Source organism: Hemitrygon akajei, unplaced genomic scaffold, assembly GCF_048418815.1.
Source record: "Hemitrygon akajei unplaced genomic scaffold, sHemAka1.3 Scf000049, whole genome shotgun sequence".
NCBI lineage: Eukaryota > Metazoa > Chordata > Chondrichthyes > Myliobatiformes > Dasyatidae > Hemitrygon > Hemitrygon akajei.
In genome coordinates this window covers 7,237,025-7,259,547 of record NW_027331935.1, presented here as the reverse complement: position 1 = coordinate 7,259,547, position 22,523 = coordinate 7,237,025, and the positions used below count along the sequence as shown (strand labels likewise).

Genomic DNA, 22,523 nt, shown 5'->3' with positions numbered 1-22,523 from the left:
TCATTAGGAGGGCGGGGCCTCGGACGCAGACGCCCAGATACTGCCCATCTGCGGTTAAATGGGAGGGGCAAACGATATCACGTGACCCGTGGGGTCTCACACCCCCAGAGAAAGATCCAGCTCCCCATCACTCTGTAAAGAAGCAAACTTGCCGTTCACATCGCCTCTCACCCTAAATGTGTCAGACATTTCAACCCGCAGGAAAATTATATCGTCTGTTCACTGTATCTACTCCTCTCGTAATCTTATAAATGTCCATCCAGTCTCACCCCAGCCTGCGCCGCTCTGGAGAAAACAACACAAGTTTGTCCAACCTCTCGTTATAGCTCATGCCCTCTAATCCAGGCAATATCCTGGTAAACCTCTTCCACACCCTCTCCAAAGCTCCGACATCCTTCCAAGAATGGGGGCGCCCAGAACTATGAAATATTCCAGATGTGGCCTAACTTGTTTTATAAAGCTGTGTCACGAACTGTAACGTTTGAGAAACGAACCAGCTGCAATAGAGTTCACACTGGAGTCTGGTTTTAATGTTAAACCATTTCCTTTTAGTATCTACTTACAGTAACTTAACGAAATAAAGGAAAGGTAACAGTGTTTTGTGTAAATATAACTCCCAAACTATCGAGCCTGAGGCAACAAAGCTCAGAGTCTTGAGATGGTAAAGTAGGAAAGTTCAGTAATCCACGGAATAAATGATGGGAGAGAGATATTTGTGATCCAGGGTGAAACGTAGAGAAAAGGCCGTTACTTCAAAATAAACGTCAACGAAGATCTTATCCGTTGAATCCGTCCATATACGAGTTATCAACGAAAGTGACCTGTCACAGGAATACCGTCTACCGGGGTTTGCCACACAACATACCCTGGCAATGGTTAACACAAGCGGTCCCCCAAGATATTCCACAATCCACTCCTACGGATTATACGAAGTGACAGCCACACACATTCGTTGTGGTTCCCTGTACCGATGATCAACCCACTCTTGTGGCACAGGAGAGTTCCAAGCCCCAGCTGCGACAAACTGAAGTGATCAGCTTTTCCTCTCTCTCTCTCTCTCGCTCTCTCTCTCTCTCTCTCTCTCTCTCTCTCTCTCTCTCTCTCTCTCATCTCTCTCTCTCTATCTCTCTCTCTCTCTCTCTCTCTCTCTCTCTCTCTCTCTCTCTCTCTCTCTCTCTCCCTCTCTCTCTCTCTCTCGACTGACCGACAGCCTGTCTGCAGATCGCTCTCTCTCTCTCATGATTAATCCACAGTTAGCGCTGTCAGCCTGTGACTGACGTCATAGTCCCGCCTCCTCACGCGGGCGCTCTTAAAGAAACAGTCACAGTACGACCCCAGCCTCGTAACAGCTGCAACACAACTTCCCGACTTTTGAACTCAAAGCTTCAACTAATAAAGACAACCATGCCATTTGCCTTCTTAACCACCCGATCAATCTGTGCAGTCTCTTTCAGGGAGCGATGAACTTGGAGTCTGAGATCCCTCTGATCATCAACACTGTTCAGGGGTTTTGCATTTAACAGTGTGCTGTCTCGTACATTCGACCTACCGAGCTGCCGAGATGATCATCACTGATCAAATCTCACTGAGATTTCTCAGGTCCTGTTGAATTTATTGCCAAGTGCGCAAGTACGGGAAGGTACAGGTACAGAGAAACACTGACTTGTGGCAGCATCGCAGGCAAGTACATTCGGATAACACACGGAACACAGGTTATACGATTCTCTGTCAGTAACAATCTATAAATATGCTTTATGTCATTAACTGTATATCACATACATTGTGTCATGATCAATATTAAAATGTGAAATAACAGACTTGAAAATGTTCAAATTGGTTCCTGTTTCCATTCCTCCTATAATCCACAACCAGCTCCTTTGTTTTTGTCACAATGAGGGAGAGGTTGTTTTCTTGACACCACAGTGTCGAGGTGATGACTTATTCTCTGTCGGCTGTCTCGTTATTATTTGAGATTAGGTCAATCAATGTAGTGTCAGCAAATTTAATTATCAGATTGGAGCTGTGAGGGGTGACACAAGTCATGGTGCACAGAGTAAAGGAGGGGGCCAAGGAGACAACTTTGTGGGGTATGTGTGCTGAGGGTCAGAGAGACAGAGGTGAGGGAGCCCACTCTTACCAACTGCCGGCGATCTGACAGGAATTCCAGGATCCAGCTACACAAGGCAGGGTGAAGGCCGAGGTCTCTGAGCTTCTTGTCGATACTTCACGCCTTCGTATGGCTACAGCTCTGCCTATGACTGCAAGGAACTGCAGAGAACTTTGGAGAGCGGAGAACATGAGAGAAACAAGCCTCCCCTCCATGGACTCTTCCTACACTTCCCCTGCCTCGGAAAATCAGGCCATGTACTCAGATACCCACAACCTGGACATTCTTGCTGCAAATACAGCTCCCATCGGAGACGAGATACAAAAGCCTTAAGGCGCGAACCAGGTTTAAGGAGGGCATTCGTCCGCGGCTATAAGCCAAATCAATGGTCTCTAGTCCGATAAAATAGACTGGACCTCACAATGTAACTCGATGTGACCCTGCACCATACGTCTATCTACACTGCACTTTCTCATTCAGTGTCCAAAACCATGTATCTGTAGGTCTATCAGCTGACCCACTATGTATCTCATCAGCCGTCCCATCAAATAACACCGCCCTCGGTCACCATGGCGACCCATGAGCTGCTCGTTGCTCTTTCTCTGTAAAAAACTCACAAGCAGGCAGTGTCCTTGTATATTCAAAACAAGCTTGCAGAGAAACCATAACTCACTCTCTCCCCCCTCTCTCTCTCTGCCCCCTCTCCTCTCTCTCTCTCTCTCTCTCTCTCTCTCTTCTCCCTCCCCCCCTCTCTCTCTCTCTCTCTCTCTCTCTCTCTCCTCTCTCATCTCTCCTCTCTCTCTCTCTCTCTCTCTCTCTCTCTCCTCTCCTCTCTCTCTCTCTCTCTCTCTCTCTCCTTCTCCCTCCCCCCCCCCCTTAATAACAATGTGTCCGGTTTTTGAACAACAACTCTCTCTCACTTTTCGAAAACACAGTTCATAGGGGTGATTCAGGACCCCGTCACACATAATAATCAGAAAGTCTCTAGTCGCAGCCGTGTAAATTAAATGTGATCTCAGTAGGTGTGTGGCGCATGCTCAGAATGCGAAGGAGACAGCCAAACTGAGCCAGGTCACAGACTGATGAAGGGGAGGAATGATGCATTTTGATACAGAGACGGAAGCAGAGTGTTTGATATTGTGCCTGATGCCGGAACTGTGGCCAGTTAGAAGATGAAGTCTTGTTCCTCCAAATTGTTTTGAGCTGTGACGGTATTTTTATCAGAAGACACCATGGAGACTAAAATTATCTGAGTTGAAATGTTGTCCTTCTCCCATTGACGTGCTTTGTAATGTTTTAACAGTGTAGAAAAGTCAAAGGATTTGTGTATGGGAATCACAAACACAACAGCTCGTTAGTTCCGCTGTATCTGTCAGCGTTGACAGCAGTGAGATGTCATTGACTGGCTCTCATTCTGGGAGGGATTCAATCGGCCATCGCAGATACACCAACAGCTTCGCACCCGGAAGCGACCGTTCACACGCTCCGTGTGTGTGAAGAGACTCATTCAGTTAACCCACCTTGTGATGCTCCGGTGAGTTCACAATAAATAGAGGCCACATTTCTGTCCGGAGTAAGCAAAGAGTTTTACTCGATCATCCCAGCTGCGGCAACACCAGCAACTTCACATCAGGGAGGAAGTTCAAATCAGCTCCGTGTTAAATGTTTAACCTTCACGGTGACTGAAGGCAGCTGCAGGTTCATGAGGGACGGTTACTGTCTTATCCGTTGATTCGTTCCGAAATTCACTTCGAAATATCACCAGGTGACAGTGACAGGAATATCGTCTTCAAGTGGTTACCACAGAACACCCCGATTCCAGGTAAGGGCCAACAAAAGTGATACCACAGGATACTCCAGCAAATTCACACAAATGGATTATACGAAGTGACAGTCACACATATCCGTTGTGCACGGGCGTGCCGATGATCAACCCGATTTTCTGGGCATGGAAGAGTTCCAACCCATAGCAGTGACAAGCTGAAGTTCCAACAGCTTCTCCTTCTCCTTCTCCCTCTCCCTCTAAGTCTGCCACAGCTTGTGTCTGACGTCACAGTCCCGCCTCACTCAGGCACTTAAAGGGACACTCACAGTAAAAGAACCTGCGGTCTCGCAACACAATGCACCTCTAACGTCTGATAGTAGACTCGCCAGTGAATCTTCCATGGTGCTGAGTCAGAAACCAAACAGTTACCAGCCTGAGTCAGGGCTTTGGGGCTCCAGAGAGAGATGGGGCCTGGAGTTCACGAGGAGGAGGAGGAATCAAACCAGCAGGCTCTGGCTACAAAACAAAGATCGGAAACATTTGGAAACAGGTTGTCCGGAAAAAGGTGGTTAATTTCTGCAAAATACTGGTGGAAATCAACAGATCAGGCAGCAAATGTGGAGAGGAATAAATAGACAACGTTTAGGCCGACTCCCTTCAGCATGTCTAGACTGTGTACTCCTCTGCTTCGCTGCTGCCTGAACTGCAGAGTTTCTCCTGCAATTTGTGTGTGTGCGTCTCTGGTTTTCCAGCAACAGCAAAATCTCTTGTGTTTTCAATCTGCATTTGTAAGAAGGATCTACTTTCGCATTAGACACTGGGAAGGGTTGCTGATATTAAGTGCATTGTTTATGGTAGCTGCTTTCTGCGTTAAGAGAGCTGCTGAGTTTTCTACACAAAAACAAAACTGAGGTCTGGATATGGAACCGGTGCTTGCAGAAACTTTTAATGGCACCGTGATTACCCAGAATGTTCTGCGTTACAATTTTCACTATCGCTGAAGCACCGACCGAACGCGCAGGCGTCAGGGATGAGGATGGTTCCAAATATCGCGCATGCGCGCAGTACAGAAAGGCCTCGAGGAATCGGCTCCAGGTAAGAGATGGTTTGCGCTGGTTTTTTCAACACCGAATTCGGGGTAATTGCTGTGACGTTCGGACACCGTGCCCTGAAATCCCGGGATAGTCCTGTTCTCGTCCCCCTCTCTCTCAGCCTCACGATCCGTACACGGGCCCCGGGGAGCTTCCGGCTGATGAGGGAATGGGAACCGATGGATCTCTCAGACAGAGCTGAGCTCCAGCTATCTGAATGCAAGGATTAGGAACTCGGAGAAAGGGAACAAAATCTTTTACATCACCAATTGAGAAAATCACCTTTGTTTTACCTACAATCACAAACCAGAGAAAATGTGCAGAAATTGAAAATCCAAGCAACACACACAAAATGCTGGAGGAACTCAGCATTAGTACTCTTTTCCATAGATGCTGCCTGGCCTGCTGAGTTCCTCCGGTATTTTATGTGTGTTGCTTGTTCTACCTCCTCTTCTGGATTTTTCTACCCGTGAGAACGTGTTTTGACCCATTCTCTCTGGGTACATAATGATATCAAACACCTTTGCCCTGGGCATCATGTAGCTTTCACATCACAGATGTGCCAGACTCCAGTGAGACAGACTAGTGCCCTTCCCTTCACATCCATTGGCATTGCTGTCAGTGAGTTCACCACCATCTATCACCTGGGGGAGAGTTCAGAGGGAATATTTGTGTCCAGTACAGAAATTGTGTTACCTTTGTGTATTGTGGTGATGCAGAAGTTGCTGGAGAATTTGCAAGTAGGAGTAAGTGCAGTAATATTTGGAAATCTGACTTTTTAAAGCATCATTTAGCAAGCAAATCAGACATGGATGGTGTGAAAAAGCTGGAGTGAGAAAATCCTTCATAACCCACTACAGGCCTGCTACATAGGTTGTGTGAGAGTGCAGATGAACTTGATCAAACCCAAAGGATATCAAAGTTCTTATTAACAGTGATTACAGTCCAACAGTCCACTCTCTCAACCCCAGATCCATTGATGTCAATAGGGGTTAGCCTGTCTCCATTCCTTCTGTCGTCCACAACCAGTTCCCTTGTTTTTGTGACTTTGAGCGAGAGTTTGTTCAGACCAGTCAGATGTTGTTCAGACCTCAGATAGAGTCAGCAATCAAATGGTTGAGCATGGTGCGATGAATGTGCTGAACTGTGTATATCACAATGCAAGAAGCATCGTAGGAAAGTCAGATGAGATCAGTACAGGGAATTATGATATTGTAGCCATTCTTGGGACTTGGTTGCACCCAACAGTCTGAGGGATTTAGAGGAACAAATTTCCAGAGAGATCGCAGACCATGCCAAGAAACAAAGGTTGATTCAGTAAGTGATTTTAACTTTCCAGATATTGTCTGTGACTTCCATACTGTAAAAAGACTAGATGGGGTAGAGTTTGTCAAATGTGCCCTTACTCAGTAGGTAGGATTCCCGATGTAGAAGTGTGCAGGAAGCTGTTAGGAAATGATCCAGGGCTGGTGACAGAAATTAGTGATCATAATGCCAGGAGATTCAAAGAAAATATGGAAAAAGAGAGGTCTGGATCACGGGTTGAGATTCTCAATTGGAGAAAGGTCAATTCTGTGGTATCAGAAAGGATCTGACAAGTGTGGTTTGGGACAGGCTGTTTTCTGGAAAAGGAATACTTGGTAAGTGGGAGGCCTTCAGAAGTGAAATTTTGAGGGTGTAGAGTTTGTACATGCCTGCCAAAATAAAGGTTGCATGGTAACTGGTGCAGGGAACCTGGGTTTTTAAGAGATATTGAGGCCCCGGATATTTTGTTCCTCTAAATGCCTCAGACTGTTGGGTGCTACCAAGACTCATTAATGACTACAATATCATGATTCCATGCACTGAGCTTATCTGACTTTTTTTTAGTTGTCTTCTGTTGGTTTCCAAATGCTTCCCAATAATTTTTCTCTTTTGTTTGCCCTCTCTTTGACTTTTATGTTGGCTTTGGCTTCTCATTTTAGCCACAGTTGTGTCCTCCTGCCTTTCCAATGCTTTCACTTCCTCGGATGTATCGATCACTCAGCTCCCGAATTGCTCCCAGAAACTCCAGCCATTGCTGCTCCGTTGTCACTCCTACCTTTTCCCTTCCAAACAATTTTGTCCAGCTTCTCTGTCACAGAAACCTACAGAAGTTCAGTATGGAAACAGGCTACTTGGCCCATCTAGTTAATGCTGAAAAAGCATTTAAGCTGTCTAATGCAACTACCTGCACTGGGACCATCGCCCTCCATACCCCTACCATCCAGGCTCCCATCCAAACTTCTTTAAAATGGTGAAACTGAGCTCATATTCATCACTCATGCTGACATCTCATTCCACACTCTCACAACTATTTCAGTGAAGAGCTGTTCTACACGCTCCCGTTAAATTTTCACCTTCGCCACTTACCCATGACCTCTGGTTATCATCCCACCCAACCTCAGTGGAATATGCTGCTTGCATTTACCCTATCTGTACCCTAATAATTTTGTATACTTCTAACAAAACCTCAAAGCAATGTATGATTCCCTTGTTTATGTTTAGAGCATATTTTAGGTGAAAAGATGATGAGGGGCATTTTTGATGTTTATGTTTAGAGCATATTTTAGGTGAAAAGATGATGAGGGGCATGATGAGAGGCTTTTTCCCCCAGATCTAAAGTGGCTAACATGAGGGGCATAGTTTTAAGGTGCTTGGAAACAGATACCGAGAGTATGTCAGGGGTTAGTTTTTTTACACAGAGAGTGGTGGGTGCTTGGAATGAGTACCGGCTATTTGTGTGAGAGTGTTTCAGTTACTGTGGGGCCAGGCACCCATGCAGCTCAGTGGGAGCAGGGAATAACACCAATGGACAGAGTCAAAGTGAGCCAGGTCACAGATTGGAGATGTTAGAAATGCCCCATTCTCATAGAGACAGGAGGAGCATCAGAGAATTTGATGGTCATTCTAGATACCAGCACTGTGCCCAGTTAGAAGATGACTTCTCTCTCCAACTTGGGTTGAAATTCACTGAAATGTTGTGAAGCCATATCACACCTTGACGAGTCAAGTGATCTCATCTGAAATGTTGTCTGACACCCATTGACTTAGTAAATCTTAGTAAAACTTAGTAAATCTTTTTACAGGTTGAAAATGATGAGGAATTTGTCGACTGGAATCTCAAACATATCATGCCAGTTTTGCTGTCTCTGACCAGATATTTACGAAGTGGAGCAAGGGATTCACTTCATCTTCCTTCCTGTTCAGACTGTGGGGAGGGATTCACTCGATCATCTGACTGACTTCTACGCCCGTTATTTCCTGCCCAGACTGTGGGAATGGGTTCAGTTGGTCGTCTCAACTGAAGGTACATCAGCAGGTTCATACTGGGACAAGGCCATTCACCTGTTCTGTGTGAGAGAAGGGATCCAGTCGGTCTTCCCACCTGTGGACACAGCAGTCGGTTCACACTGGGCAGAGGCTGGTCATCTGCTCAAATTGTGGGGAAAAATACACTCGGTCATCTGACATAATGGCTCATCTGCGAGTTCACACTGGGGAGAGGCTGTTCAACTGCTCGGACTGTGGGAAGGGATTCACTCAGTCATCCCATCTGAAGGTACACCAGCGAGTTCACAGTGGGCAGAGGCCGTTCACCTGCTCAGACTGTGGGAAGGGATTCACTTGCTCATCTAAACTGAAAATACATCAGCGAGTTCACACTGGAGAGAGGCCGTTCACCTGCTCAGACTGTGGGAAGGGATTCCCTTGCTCATCCCAACTGAAGGTACATCAGCGAGTTCACACTGGGGAGAGGCCATTCACCTGCTCAGACTGTGGGAAGCGATTCACTTGCTCATCCCAACTGAGGGTACATCAGAGAGTTCACACTGGGAAGAGGCCATTCACCTGCTCAGACTGTGGGAAGGGATTCACTCAGTCATCTCAACTGAAGGTACATCAGCGAGTTCACACTGGAGAGAAGCCGTTCACCTGCTCAGACTGTGGAAAGGGATTCACTCGGTCATCTGAGCTAATGCTACATCAGCGAGTTCACACTGGAGAGAAGCCGTTCTCCTGCTCAGACTGTGGGAAGGGATTCGCTCGGTCATCTCAACTGAAGGTACATCAGAGAGTTCACACTGGAGAGAGGCCATTCACCTGCTCATACTGTGGGACAGGATTCACTCAGTCATCCTCCCTAATGAAACACCAGCGAGTTCACACCGGGGAGCGGCCATTCACCTGCTCGGACTGTGGGAAGGGATTCATTTGCTCATCTAACCTGAAGTCACATCAGCAAGTTCACACTGGTGAGAGGCCATTCACCTGTTCAGACTGTGGGAAGGGATTCATTCGTTCGTCGTACCTGATGGCTCACCAACGAGTTCACATAAGGGAGCGGCCGTTCACCTGCTCAGACTGTGGGAAGGGATTCCGCTGCTCATCCCAACTGAAGGTACATCAACGAGTTCACACTGGTGAGAGGCCATTCACCTGCTCAGACTGTGGGAAGGGATTCCCTTACTCATCCCAACTGAGGGTACATCAGCGAGTTCACACTGGCGAGAGGCCATTCACCTGCTCAGACTGTGGGAAGGGATTCCCTTACTCATCCCAACTGAGGGTACATCAGCGAGGTCACACTGGCGAGAGGCCGTTCACCTGCTCAGACTGTGGGAAGGGATTCACTCAGTCATCTCAACTGAACATACATCAGAGAGTTCACACTGGTGAGCGGCCGTTCACCTGCTCAGACTGTGGGAAGGGATTCACTTGCTCATCCCAACTGAGTGTACATCAGAGGGTTCACACTGGGGAGAGGCCGTTCACCTGCTCAGACTGTGGGAAGGGATTCACTTGCTCATCTCAACTACAGAGACACCAGCGAGTTCACACTGGGGAGAAGCCGTTCACCTGCCCAGACTGCGGGAAGGGATTCACTTGGTCATCTCAACTACAGAGACACCAGCGAGTTCACAGTGGGTAGAGGCTGATCACCTGCTCAGACCTTGGGAAGCGATTCACTCAGTCATCTAGGCGTATGTAACTCTTGCTTCGGCTAGCAGCTTAATGTAGGGGTGATAGCCCCCAGCCCGGCCAAACTTGTGAAATCTCGTTTGGGTGGATGCTGTGTGATGTGTCCCCTGTTACAAATCAGTTCCCCGAAATTACAAACAGTACACAATATGCGATTAAACGATTGAGCTTTATAATTCTTACTTTGACTATAGGGTTAGTAAAGTAAACAAAGAAAAATAGCCCGCTCTCTCCATTCATGTCTTCTCATCTCTCCCTAGCGAAAGACCACAAATTCTCTCTTCCAGACTCACAAGAAAGAATGTTTCTCTCATTGGATTCCCCCACACTCCAAAACCCTGTTATCTGTAGTCTTAACCTAAACATTGCTGCTGCAGAGAAACATTACCTCAGCAGTGAAACATTACAGAGAGGCCATTACATGAGCAGTGAAACCTTGCAGCATGTTACACTTGTGACACACTATCGGGTTCACACTGGGGAGAAAGTTTCAATGAGCTGCATGCTGGATATTTGTCCATCACCGTTGCTGAATGCAATTTCGAGAGTGACTGTCGGTGCTGAACTCTGCAATTATTGCTGCTGCTCACCACACCCAGTTCTGCACCCTGGTCACTGGGAATGGGAGGAGTTTCTTCTTTCACCTTTAATGGGACTGGTGTTTAATATTCTGAATCTGAAACAAATAAATCAGTTTATTTTAAACTCTGTCTCCGGTACTTAATTGAATTTATAACACACCTAGTGTACAGTAGAGAGTCAACTCTGGTTTTCCTCTTCCCAGACAGATCTCTTGGAATTTTTTGGTGAAATAAGAAAGGTGGTGTGTGTTGTTTATTTGGATTTTCAGATGGTTCTGAACAAGGTGCTGCAGCTGAAGCTGCTTAACAAGACCACAGCTCATGGTATTTGATGTCTCTGTGCTGCTCCCGCTGGAGTTTAGAATTATGGGCGGGTTTCCTGACTACTGTGAAGCCAAGATAGAAAGCATGTTTCCCATAATGCGTAGCCCAGGACCAGGGGTACACCCTCAGACTACAGGGAAATCAATTCATAAGAAAGAGGAAGACTTATGATATTATGTTTATTCAACATGGCCATGACTGATCTATGCTTCTGTGTCTATCCCCCTCTATCTCCACCTAAAATGTACCCATTTCAGCCGCCTACACTCAGCTAGATAGACACTTCACTGATACTAAAGGAATTTACATGGAAGATTTAGAATTTTAGAAATTTCCATATGTCTCCATTTAAAATGAGTGGCCCTTTTCGATCCCTGTCAGTTTCTCTCTCACTGATCAATATGTCCCTTTCCCTCGTATATCTCCCCCGTCTCAATCCCTGGTTTCTATCCCAGCTTAACTCCCCATCTCTCTTCCCTCTCATATTCCCTCCAATCTCTCTCCTCCGTCATTCTCTCCCATGCCTCTTTCTGCCCCTCACTTGCTCCCCGTTTATTTCTTACCCACATCCATCTCACTCTTCCCGCAATTCTCTCCCCTCACTGGGTGTTGCCACCATCTCTCTCCCCTCTGTTTCTCACCTGTAACACTTCCCTGCCAGCTCTCCTCAGTCTTGCTCACTAACACTCCTAGTCTCTCGATTCTCTCTCCCTCTTTTTCACAACCACCACTCAGCCTGTTCTCTCCTCCCTCCAACCCTCCTTCCCCCTCTTTCTCTATCTCTTCCTCCCCCTTCTCTCTTTCTCCCTCTTCCTCTATCTCTCTGTCACTTTCTCTCCCTCCTCTGCTTCATCCAACTCCAAACGCCAGTATGTTCCGATGTCACCAAGACTACTTATCTTGTCGATGTCACTGTCGCATATTGAAAGGGACGGGTTGCTATCCTGCAGTGAGCACGGGCTGAGATTCAGTGTCGGGGTGGGTGTGTGGTTTGTAGACAGAAAGGGGAGAAGAGAGGTGAGAGTGAGCGGAAGTTGGGGTGACTGGAGTAGGAGAGGGAGGTGAGGAAGTGGGAGAGGATGTATTAGGATAAGAGGGGAGTGGAGGAAATGGAGAGTGAGAGAAGATGGAGGAGAAGCAGAGAGGAAGGTGTGCTGAGAATTGAGAGGAGGGTGAAGGGTAGGGAGAAAGTGTGTGGAAGATAAAGTGAGGGCACTATGGAGAGGAGCAAGCAAGATGTTGAGGGAGCTGCACACACAGTGTTGAGGGAGTCCCATTCCCTCTGTCCTACTCACTGTAACTCTTCTAAGGTTGTATTTTCATCAATGAAAACAGGATTCAACATGCTGCGAGCATGTACTATTCTGAACTGAAATGAAAGCTCAGACCAGAAAGATGAAGAAATGATCACAATCGAGCAGTTATTCCCTCTGGGGTGGTTACATGTCCTAAGATGGCTTTAGGAGCAAATAACACTCGCCAGGGGGACATTAAAGAATCTTGGTGGGGCGATAAGCCATCACTTAAGGCATCAGATCTGACCGACCATTAGTAGAGCAGGCACTTCCAAAAAAGGTGGTGGCGCTGGGACACAGGAAGAAGCATCGCACTGCAGGCCTTGAGCATTCGTCATCACAATGCGTCTGACACTTGGCGATCTCGTCCGACCTAACCACCCTAGCAGACGTTGTTGCAGATGCATAAGTTAGTGACGGGGGTACTGGACTGTTCTCAACTCGCGGCACTGGGGCTAAAGTAGGTTGGGAAACTCTGCTAAAGAGGATTGAGTTAACCAATGGATGAGCATAACCGTCCACGGGTGAGATCCACTATCTGAGCAGACAAGGTGTCAATGTGAAGCGTCTGAGGACAGGCTCAAAACTGGAGATCTCTTCTCAGAAGCTGAGTGGTTCCTTGTGTCAATAGAGGACCAGGCGGTTGACACAAAAATAACAAACATGCACTTTGAAAGAGTAACAAATTCAAAACGAAGTGTTGTTCCTTTCTCAGGCTCTAAAGCAGAATATGCCATTTGATTGCTCACACAGTCGCCATCAAGTGGCAAGCATCATTCATTCAAAATCAGGAAGGAAGGTGACATTTCTCCCTGGAGTAGGAATTTGGGTGTTCCATGGAAATTTGCACAATTATGAACCAAATCCAGGAGTTCTGTAGTGTTAATCATTTCTCCACAACAGCTTTATCTGATACCAAGGACAAGTGCGAGATTTACTGTAAGCTCCTTAGACTGGTGACTTTCTTTTTCATTTCATCCTGACGCAAAAGACTGAAGTAACAAATGAGATGCAATTTTGCTGATTAGGTTTTAAATACCCTTGGATGCTCTCCCGCTTTATCATTAATGACAGGGTTGTGACGGTGACAGGGCTGGAATATGCTGGGCAAATAAACAGAAAAGGTAAGGCGAGATAGAAGGTGGATGTCGCGGGCTGAAGGTGTGAATGTGTGTTTGCCTGTGTTGTCCTCTCTCGGGCTCTAAACCAGTTTTATTCTCTCCGCTGTCATGTTCTTCGGTGACCGTCCATTCTGCAGTGTCCAGATGGAAATCACGGCAACCGCCTCTGAGAAGAGGTTAGATATTTTGTTTGTTAATTAGTTGAATGGGAGTAATGACGTTAGAACAGTAGTAAGACAGTCATATCCCACCCACCCGGGATCCGTATAGTATCCTTTCTTTGGAATGCAGTCTCCGGGTATAGTGTCAATCACTTTCACAGGTTGCAATATAAGAAGTCGGGCACATGATTCAAACAGACCAGAACACTGGTTGTTATCAGAACCACAGACGCAGTTTTTCCGGTGCAATACTTTACTCTCCACCTCTGGCAACAGATGACGACAAACCGATCAAAGGGAAAGCTGACAGTGGACCAGACAGAGGAGTCTGTGGCTGTCTCTATCAGGGCAGCAATCACACTGCATACGGGGGTGATGGCCAGGTAAGTCCCAGGGAAGTAATAATAACTGAGCGGCCACATTATCACCACCAAGACAACGGTCAATAGATCCACCGTTGTCACGGCCACCAGGTAGCGAGTGGTGCAGGTGGAGAGTCCGCACATTCCCCGGGACAGGATCACAATCGCCACTAAATTCAGGAATCAATGAATTACTCTCTCACGTTCTGTGGGGCAGAGATAAGCTGTAAAGAGAGAACAGTCAAACCTGGCGGGCGCTCAATACTGGAGGTTTAAAAGGTTTAAATCGTGCTTCGCAGACTCCGCAATGGTGCGCAAGCAGGGAGAAAGGTTACATACTCGGTACTGCAAGAGGAGCAGGATTTGGGAATGAGGCACTGTCAACTGATCGCCAAGGGAGCTTTACGACCGATGTGTAAAGTTTGGATACCTCGGCACTTCCTTCATATCCTGGCACTCATCGCATGTTGCTACGCCCCGCTGCCTCTGAGGTTGTCCATTTACAACGTTCAAAGTTCGTAGCACATTTACTTCCTCTGTTCGCAGGCGTCCATCTCCTTTTCGACTCCGGTTTGTCACCTGCCCTCGCCGGCCCAGCTGGGCTCGCTGCTTTTAAATTCTGCAAATACACTTGGATGCGGTTCCTTCAAACTACGACAACGGATCAGATCAGGAAGTTCCCATTTTCATTTTCTTTTAGCACATTCTTCCTGACCTGCTCCAAATTACAGAAGCATTATTCCAAATGGTTCGATGTTTATATTTCCAGACCAGAGTATTGCATGTACATTACCCAGTCAGGCATCTAACAGACACCTCTGGTTGGCGAAACCCCTCTTCACCGATAATAAGGCGTGGAAACAAACCCTTGTAAACGAAAACGCACAGCGACACGATTTGAATTTTCAAAACTCCCGATGGTCCGAGATTGAACACACAAGTGAATCTCACCAGGGTTTCGCTTTCCGCGTTCTCCTCAACCTTGTAGCATTTTTTCAAACACAACGCAATTACGTTCAATTTTAAATTAAAGCATCTTGAACTACTGGTGCGGGAAAAAAAAACGCCGTGGCCCTGGATGGTGCCGAGCGCGCTGGAGAATTGGAGTTTACTTTGATAGCGGTTTTACCTTGATAAATCAAAGCTGCCTGTCATGTCCACAAAATGTATCCATCTCCCCGATCTTCCACTCTACATCTGTTTCAGTTAATGTTTGTTTTTGTTTTTCTTTTCAGCCTTGTCTACTGATTAAACTGCAAGGAACCTTCTGACGGAACACAAGAGTTCTGTCACAATGACTGCACCACACTCACTAATACACCAGGATCATAACGCTGTCGGTAACTGAACGGGTCCATAGACCGCGCACATTGAACTGCAAATATTAGTTCGCGTCTGTTCCTACCAGGGACACCAATAACGGCAACGATCAAGTAATATATCCTTCTCCTACTGTAGATAGTTTCAGGCATTCCGGGTGTGATTCACTCTGTATTCGAGCTGCCCGCAGTCTCGCTGAAGAAACTCTGAGCTGATGAATCTCCACGGTGATCCATTTATACTCACTCTAGCACGCTGAGTGTTCAATCGTACACAAGGCTGACGTGTTTTCCAACAGCTGGGGTAAAAATAAGCATGATTTCATTCAGGTAAAATCCCAGGTATGATGAGGTATGGAGAGCTTCACACGAAATTGCAAAATCCCAAAGACGAAGAAATGCTGAATCGAGAATTCAGTGAATGCTGCCGTGAAAGTCTCTCAGTGTCACCTCTCGGTTTCATGATTCTTATTGTTGATCTTGTCCATTCCCAGACTCCATAGACTTTGTCTCGATTATAGATCCGCTCTGGGAAATTGTCTCAGTTATCGATCTTTCAATAGAAATATAAAAAAATATATGTTGTTTGTATGCTCCTGTAATATAGTGAGGAGCCTTGAAGTGATACCGCATCCAGACTTACGAAGATAATGAACGCACGAAAACCGTTAATCACAATAATCACAACACATACAACATGCTGAAAGAACTGAACGATTCAGCCAATATCTATGGAGATGAATAAACTGTCGACGTTTCCTACAGACATGCCTTCTTCAAGTTAATTAACACTGTGTCGAGTCCCTCAGCTCCAACAACAAAACGCAGAATTTCCCAGTGGCCAACCATTTCAATTCCAATCCCCATTCCCAGTCCGAAATGTCGGCCCATTGTCTCCTTTTCTGCCACATTAGCACCCTCAGGTTGGAGGAGTAACCTGCATATATATTTCCTCTGTGGAGCCTCCAATCTTATGACATGAACAGAGACATCTCGGCTTTCCGGTGTTTTCCCTCTCCCCTTTCCCTCTTATTCATTTCACCACATGGCCCCCTAGTCTTCTCTTCACCTGCCTATCACCGCCCTCCGGTCCGCTGCTACCTCCCTTTCTCTCGTGATCCACTCTATCCTATCAGATTCCTTCTTGTCCAGCTCTTTACGTTGTCCCATTATCACCCCTAGCCACACATCACCCCCCTATCCGACGCATCTGACTTCAGCTTCTACCTTCCCGTTTGTGCTCTTCCCGGCTCCACCCAACTTTCTTATTTTGGCGTCTTCCCTCGTTTTATTCCATCTTGAAACGTCAAATGTTTATTCATTTTGATTCATGCTACCTGAGCTGATGAATTCCTCCAGCATTTTGTGTGAGCATAAAACTGATTGTAGTCCGTCACGTGATAAACCAGGTGCACTCAAAGTTTGCATCGATAAGAAGTAAATAATTCCATTGGTGCAACTACTTAAACTGTCAGAGTCTCTGCATTCATTACATTTGTACCAACACTGACAATTGTTTTGCAGATGCACTGAATTGGTAGTGTTGTTAACAGCATCTGGAGGTTAACCTTTAAGGTACCCTGTATAAGGACTTTCAAGTCCCTTTGAATCTCTGCATTTTGAATACTCTCCTTATCTAAACAATAGCCTTCCTGTTTATTTCTTCCACTAAAGTGCATCACCATGCAATTTTCAAAATGTTATTTAATTTGACACTTCTTTGCGATTCCATTAAACTATCCAAGTCTCTCTGTAGGCTCTGTGTTTCCTCAACACGACACACTCCTCCACCTTTGTATCATCAGCGGATTCAGCCACAAATTCAATAATCCTATAGTCCAAATTATTGATATACATTGTAAAAAGGGGTCCCAATACCAACCTCTGTGGAATTCCACTGGTAATCGGTAGCCAGCCAGCTATCCCTTTGTTTACTGCCAACCACCTAATGCCCCACCCATGCTAGTAACTCCCCTGTAATTCTATGAGCTCTTATCTTGGTAAGCAGAATCATTTGCGGAACCTTGTCAAAGACCTTCTGAAAATCCAAGTGCACCACATCTACTGCATCTCCTTAGTCTACCTTGCTTGTAATTTACTCCAAAAAGTGCAGTAGGTTAGTCAGGCAGGATTTTCCCTTCAGGAAACCGTGCTGACTTCAGCCTATCTTGTATGATGCCCCGGGATGTAATCTCATCCCTAAAAATCGGTTCAAACAACTTCTCAACCACTAATGTCAGGCTAACAGGTCTATAGATTCCTTTCTGCTGTCTCCACCCTTCTTAAATAGTGGCATAATATTCGTAATTTTCAAGTACAATGTCAGAATCTACCGATTCTTGAACGAACATTGTTAATGCCTCCCCAATCTCTCCAGCTATTGCATTCAGAACCCGAGGGTGCATTCTATCAGTTCGAGGAGATTTATTCACAGTCAGACCATTAAGCTTCCTGAGCACCTTCTCAGTCGTAATTTTCACTGCACAAACTTCACTTCTCACACACTCCTTCAGGTCTGTTACACTGTAAATGACTTCCACTGTGAAGACTGATGCAAAATACGCATTCGGTTCCTCTGCCATCTCTGCGACTCTCATTACAATATCTCCAGTGTCATTTTCTATTTGTCTTATACCTATCCTCAACTCTATTATTCTATTGTTGGAAGAACGTTTTGGTATCTTCTTTGATATTAGTCGCCGGCTTCCTTAAATAATTCATCGTTTCCTTCCTAAAAACCTTCTTAGTTTGCATCTGTAAGTTTTTAGAAGCTTCCCAATCGTCTATATTCCACGAGATTTGCCTTACTTATTTGCCCTCTCTTTTGCTTTTATTTTAGTTCTGAATTCCCTTGTCAGCCACAGTAGAGTCCGTCTTCCATTCAAAAATGTATTTTTTTCGAATATATCTGACTTATACTTACCGCATTTTTTCACGGAAACTGCAGCCTTTGCTGCTCTGCTGTCATTACTTTATTCCACTGAAATACCGACACATAAATAGTTTGTTACTCCTTCTCAAATTTCAAGGTGAACTCGATCCTATTGTGATAACTGTTTCCTAATGGTTCCTTACCTTAAGCTCTCTTATCACTTCAGGATCATTGCACAGCAACTAATTAGCACAGCCGATCTCCTAGTAGATTCAACTGTTCTAAAAAGCCATCCCTTAGACATTCTAGACTCTCTCTTTTCAGGTCCAGTATTGGCCTGGTTTTCCCAATCCACTTTCATGTTAAAATACATGAGGATTATCGTGACATTGCCCTTCTGACACACCTTTTCTATCTCCTATTGTAATTTTTAATCCACATCCCGGCTGCTGTTTGGAGGCCTGTATATAACTTCATTAGGATACTTTTACCCTTTCCATTTCTTAACTCAACCTATAGAGACGCTACACCTTCCGATCCTATGTCATCCCTTTCTAATGATTTAACATAATTTCTTATACACAGGCTACACCACCCCGCCTACTAACCTATCATTCCGATACACCTTATATCCTTGAGCGTTCAGCTCTCAACGGTAGCCATCATTTAGCCAAGTTTCAGAGATGGCCACATCGTACACAACCTGTAGCTGAATTTAAAGATCGTCCATTTTATTTCTTATTTCGTCCATTCAAATGCAACACTTTCAGTACAGTATTTGTTGCTTTCTGATTTGACTGCACCACGCTTCTATAACCCTGTAACTCATCGCAGTGACTGTGATTAAGCCTCATCTCCTGCCTTTCCTTTCCATCATCTCTGTTGCACGCTATCTCAGCTTTTCAGTATTCGAGAGCCTCCCTCAGTTTTTGTTCTGAACGGTATCGGATACAGTCCCAGAGACATCTAATGCTCCTCATGTGTTAACCCTGTCAGTCTCGGAATCATTTTTATGAGCCTCCCCAGACTCTTTGTCCAATTCCAGCACATTTTTCTTGAAATGAGTCCTTACACTGCTCACGAGTCCCCGTGATTTAACCAATGCCTGATAGTGTCTCAATATTGTATCCTTATGAATAGTCCTCTCGTAATGAATGGTGACATCACATTTACAGAACTTTAAAGGTGCATGGCCAGAGTGGAGAGTAGGAGAGGCGATGGGCAGTGATTTTTTTTACTGGACGGAGAAATCGATATTCGTACCTTCAGGTTGAAGCTGCGCAGGTGGAATCTGATGTGTTTCTCTTCAACCCTGAGGCTGTCAATTTGAGCAACTCCAGCCATTGCTATTCTACCATCATCCCTGATAGTGTTCTCCCAACCTCCGCAGTTCCCCTCACTCCACTAATAATGATGACTTGTTGAGCCTTTCCCATTTCAAAGTGCAGGGTGAATTCTAATCTGTTGTGATCACTGCGTTAACATGTTTCCTTTACCATAAGCTCCCTAAACAAATTTGCTTCTTTGCACAACACCCAATACAGAATTAATTTTTCAGTAGTGGGCACAATTACAAGCTGTTCTCAAAGCATCTCATTGATAATTTCTAAATTCCCTCTCTCGAGATCAAGCAACAACCTGATTCTCATAATCTACCTCCACTCATCCCGCTCATGGACTGTTTGTCCCACTCCCTTCAGGGGGTAGACTGTGCAACATCCTCACCAGAACTACCAGCCTCTGGGACAGCTACTTCTCCCAAGCAGTAAGGCCGATGAATATCTCTACCCACTAGCCCACCCTTCCATACTGCCAAACACCTCTATTTCATAAATTCCTGTCTTCGCAGGCATCCTATACGAGTGTCACTTTATGGACATACAATCAATGCGTGCACAGTATAGAAGCTGTGGATATACATTTTTACTATTGTGTTTTGTATTGCATTGGAGACGAAGTAATAATTATTTCGATCTCATTTACACTTGTCTGCTGGAAATGGAATTAAACAACCTTGAATCTTGAATAAACATTTCAGCAGACTACAGTGTCACGTTTCTGTCTCTCAGTATTATTGCAGCAGAGTGCCACCTGGTGACAATGTAGTCCACAAATCAGGGGGTCCTGTTATTGTGGCATATCACAACAAAGTGACAGTGTGGTCCACCAAAGGGACAGGTTTACGGCTATAAGGAGGGGTGTAGTGGGCTGGAAGCCAATTCTGCAAGTGGATGAAGTGCTCGATCTGTCTCTAACTGCTCTCCTCACCACTCGTCAGGGTCCCAAACAGTCCTTCCATATGAGGCATCTTTTCAACATTCTGACTGTTGGGGTCATCTACTGTTTCCAGTTTTCCTGGTGTGGCCTCCTCGACATTAGTGAGATCCGATGTACTCTGTACTCCTGCACTGACTTATGCTTAATAAATGCGGGTGGGTGGGGTGTTAAATCTCACTGAACCCATCGAATGTGGGAAGGTCTAGATAGTGTGGATGAGGAGCGGACTTTTCGTATATTGGGGGTAAGCATAAAAGAGGACACAGACTCAAAACTGAGGAGCGACCTTTTAGAGTAGTTAAGCAGGATCTTATTTATTCAGAGAGCAGTTAATCTGAGAAATTCTCTGACACCGATGGCGGCAGGGGTCAAGTCTGTGGGCACATTTAAGGCAGATGCTAATAGCTTGTTGATCAGTCAGGGCATTATAGGATCTGCCGAGGAGGCAGGTGCATGGGGTTGAGTGAGAACCACGATCAGCCATGATAGAATGGTGCAGCAGAGTTGATGGGCTGATTGGCCTAATTCTGCTCCTACGTCTTACGGTCTTATACTGCTCGTGTCTTACACAGTGAAGATGGACACAAAATGCTTATTACATACGTTGGCTATTTCTTTGCTCTATTACTAACTGGCCAGCATCATCTTCCAGCGGTACATCAACTGTTGCCTCACTTTTACTCTTTATATATCTGAACAACTTTTGATACTTGATATTATTGACTCACTTACCTTAATTTTTCACCTTGTCTCTCCTGTGTGTTTTTTTTTTTTATTCTGTTGGTTGTGTAAAAGCTTTCCAGTCCTCTAATTTACCACGATTTTCTTGCTCTATTATGTGGCACCGCTTTTGCTTTTATCAAAAACAGGAGAAAATCTACGGATGTTGGAATACATACAATGCAAACAAACAAGGCAATAAATGCAGAAAATGCCAGGAGAAACCAGACAGAATCCAACACATTCCAGGATCCTGCAACAGTTGAACTCAATCTGATTACTTACAAAAGTACAACCAAATGGCTAATCAATGATTAGATGATATGCAACTAAAAATTGATTGGGTATGCTAATGAAACCGAAAATGTAACTGAGATAAAATTATTATAAAAAATGCTGTACACTGGAGCTCGGTGGGCTTTCGGTGACAAGTTCATTGATTGTCTCAGCCTTTGTTTGCAAATAAAGGTTTAAATTTCTCGAGTAATTGTCTGCGTCTCGTGGTCATTTCAAGTCACCACGACAAAATTGGCGTCACGAACAGGATCGGAAAGAGACCCGCGAAAAAGATTCGACGGGTAGGGGCCGCTACCCAGTTCCTCGGGAGCACTCACAGAGCTAACAGAATTACGGGTGTACCCAGAAAAAAGATGAGCACTTTTTGCGACAATTTGGACTAAAATTCTGTTGGTTTTGGGGGTCTCGGGGACTCAGAGGTGTGCAGCAACTGCCGAAGGGTCTCTCCAATCCAAAGAATCTGGCAGAATTGGGGGTTTGACAGGAGGCTCAGAGGATTGATCGAGAACACTGCAGTGGGGGTAAGTACGAATAAGGTAATAAAAAGTTGAGTAAAGAAAATTCCACGTGGAGTTGGTAAGTCCCTGTGGATACCGCTTCGCACAAAGCGAAGGGCTGAATGGGCAGGGAAAGGAAAAATAGAGAAAATCCCTGTGGATACCGCTTCGTATGAAATGAAGTGCTGAACGGGCAGGGAGAGTGAAGAAAATTCCACGTGGTGTTGGTTAATCCCTGTGGATACTGAACGGGCTGAACGGGCAGGGAGAGTGAAGAGAAACTTCTGTGAGTACTGCCTTAGGTTGAGGGCTGCTTGGACAGAACGGAATAGAAGGTAAGAAGAATTTGATAATTTGCTTGAACACTGGTAGAATAAACTGTAGGGCCAGGCGTGGAGATAGGATCGGGGAGGTATTTGAACTGTGAGATTTTAAAAAAAGAAATAATACCTAAGAGAAGTAGAGAATAGCATGGCGGAAGAAAAAGGAACAGCAGTAAACATACTGTGCAAGAAATTCCAGGTAGGCAGAGGTGAGATAATTGCAATTTCAGAGAAATGGGAAAAAAGAACCAAACACCTGCGCACGAAATGGCCAAAAGAAGGGACATTCGATGTAAGCTTGTGTGAAGAGATGGAAGCACTAATTAAAAATCATAAACGAAACGATGTCCAAGAAAAGGGAGGAAAGGAGAGAGCGGGAGATGGAAGTATTGAAACTTTTTAGGATGGAG

The 22,523-nt window shown here is 45.4% G+C and overlaps 2 protein-coding genes across 2 annotated transcripts in view; both read left to right on the top strand.

The window, feature by feature from the left end:
• Window positions 1-4,928: 4,928 nt before the first annotated feature.
• LOC140720992 (uncharacterized) overlaps window positions 4,929-22,523 on the top strand; it is a 371,190-nt gene continuing 353,595 nt past the window's right edge. Inside the window, exon 1 of the mRNA XM_073035858.1 lies at window positions 4,929-4,967. The gene's annotated coding sequence lies outside the window, so the exon portion shown is untranslated. The remainder of the gene's footprint in view (window positions 4,968-22,523) is intronic.
• LOC140720991 (uncharacterized) lies at window positions 7,635-10,669 on the top strand. Its single transcript, XM_073035857.1, has one exon. The coding sequence runs from the start codon at window positions 8,457-8,459 to the stop codon at window positions 9,912-9,914; it is 1,458 nt and encodes a 485-aa protein (XP_072891958.1). The 5' UTR covers window positions 7,635-8,456; the 3' UTR covers window positions 9,915-10,669.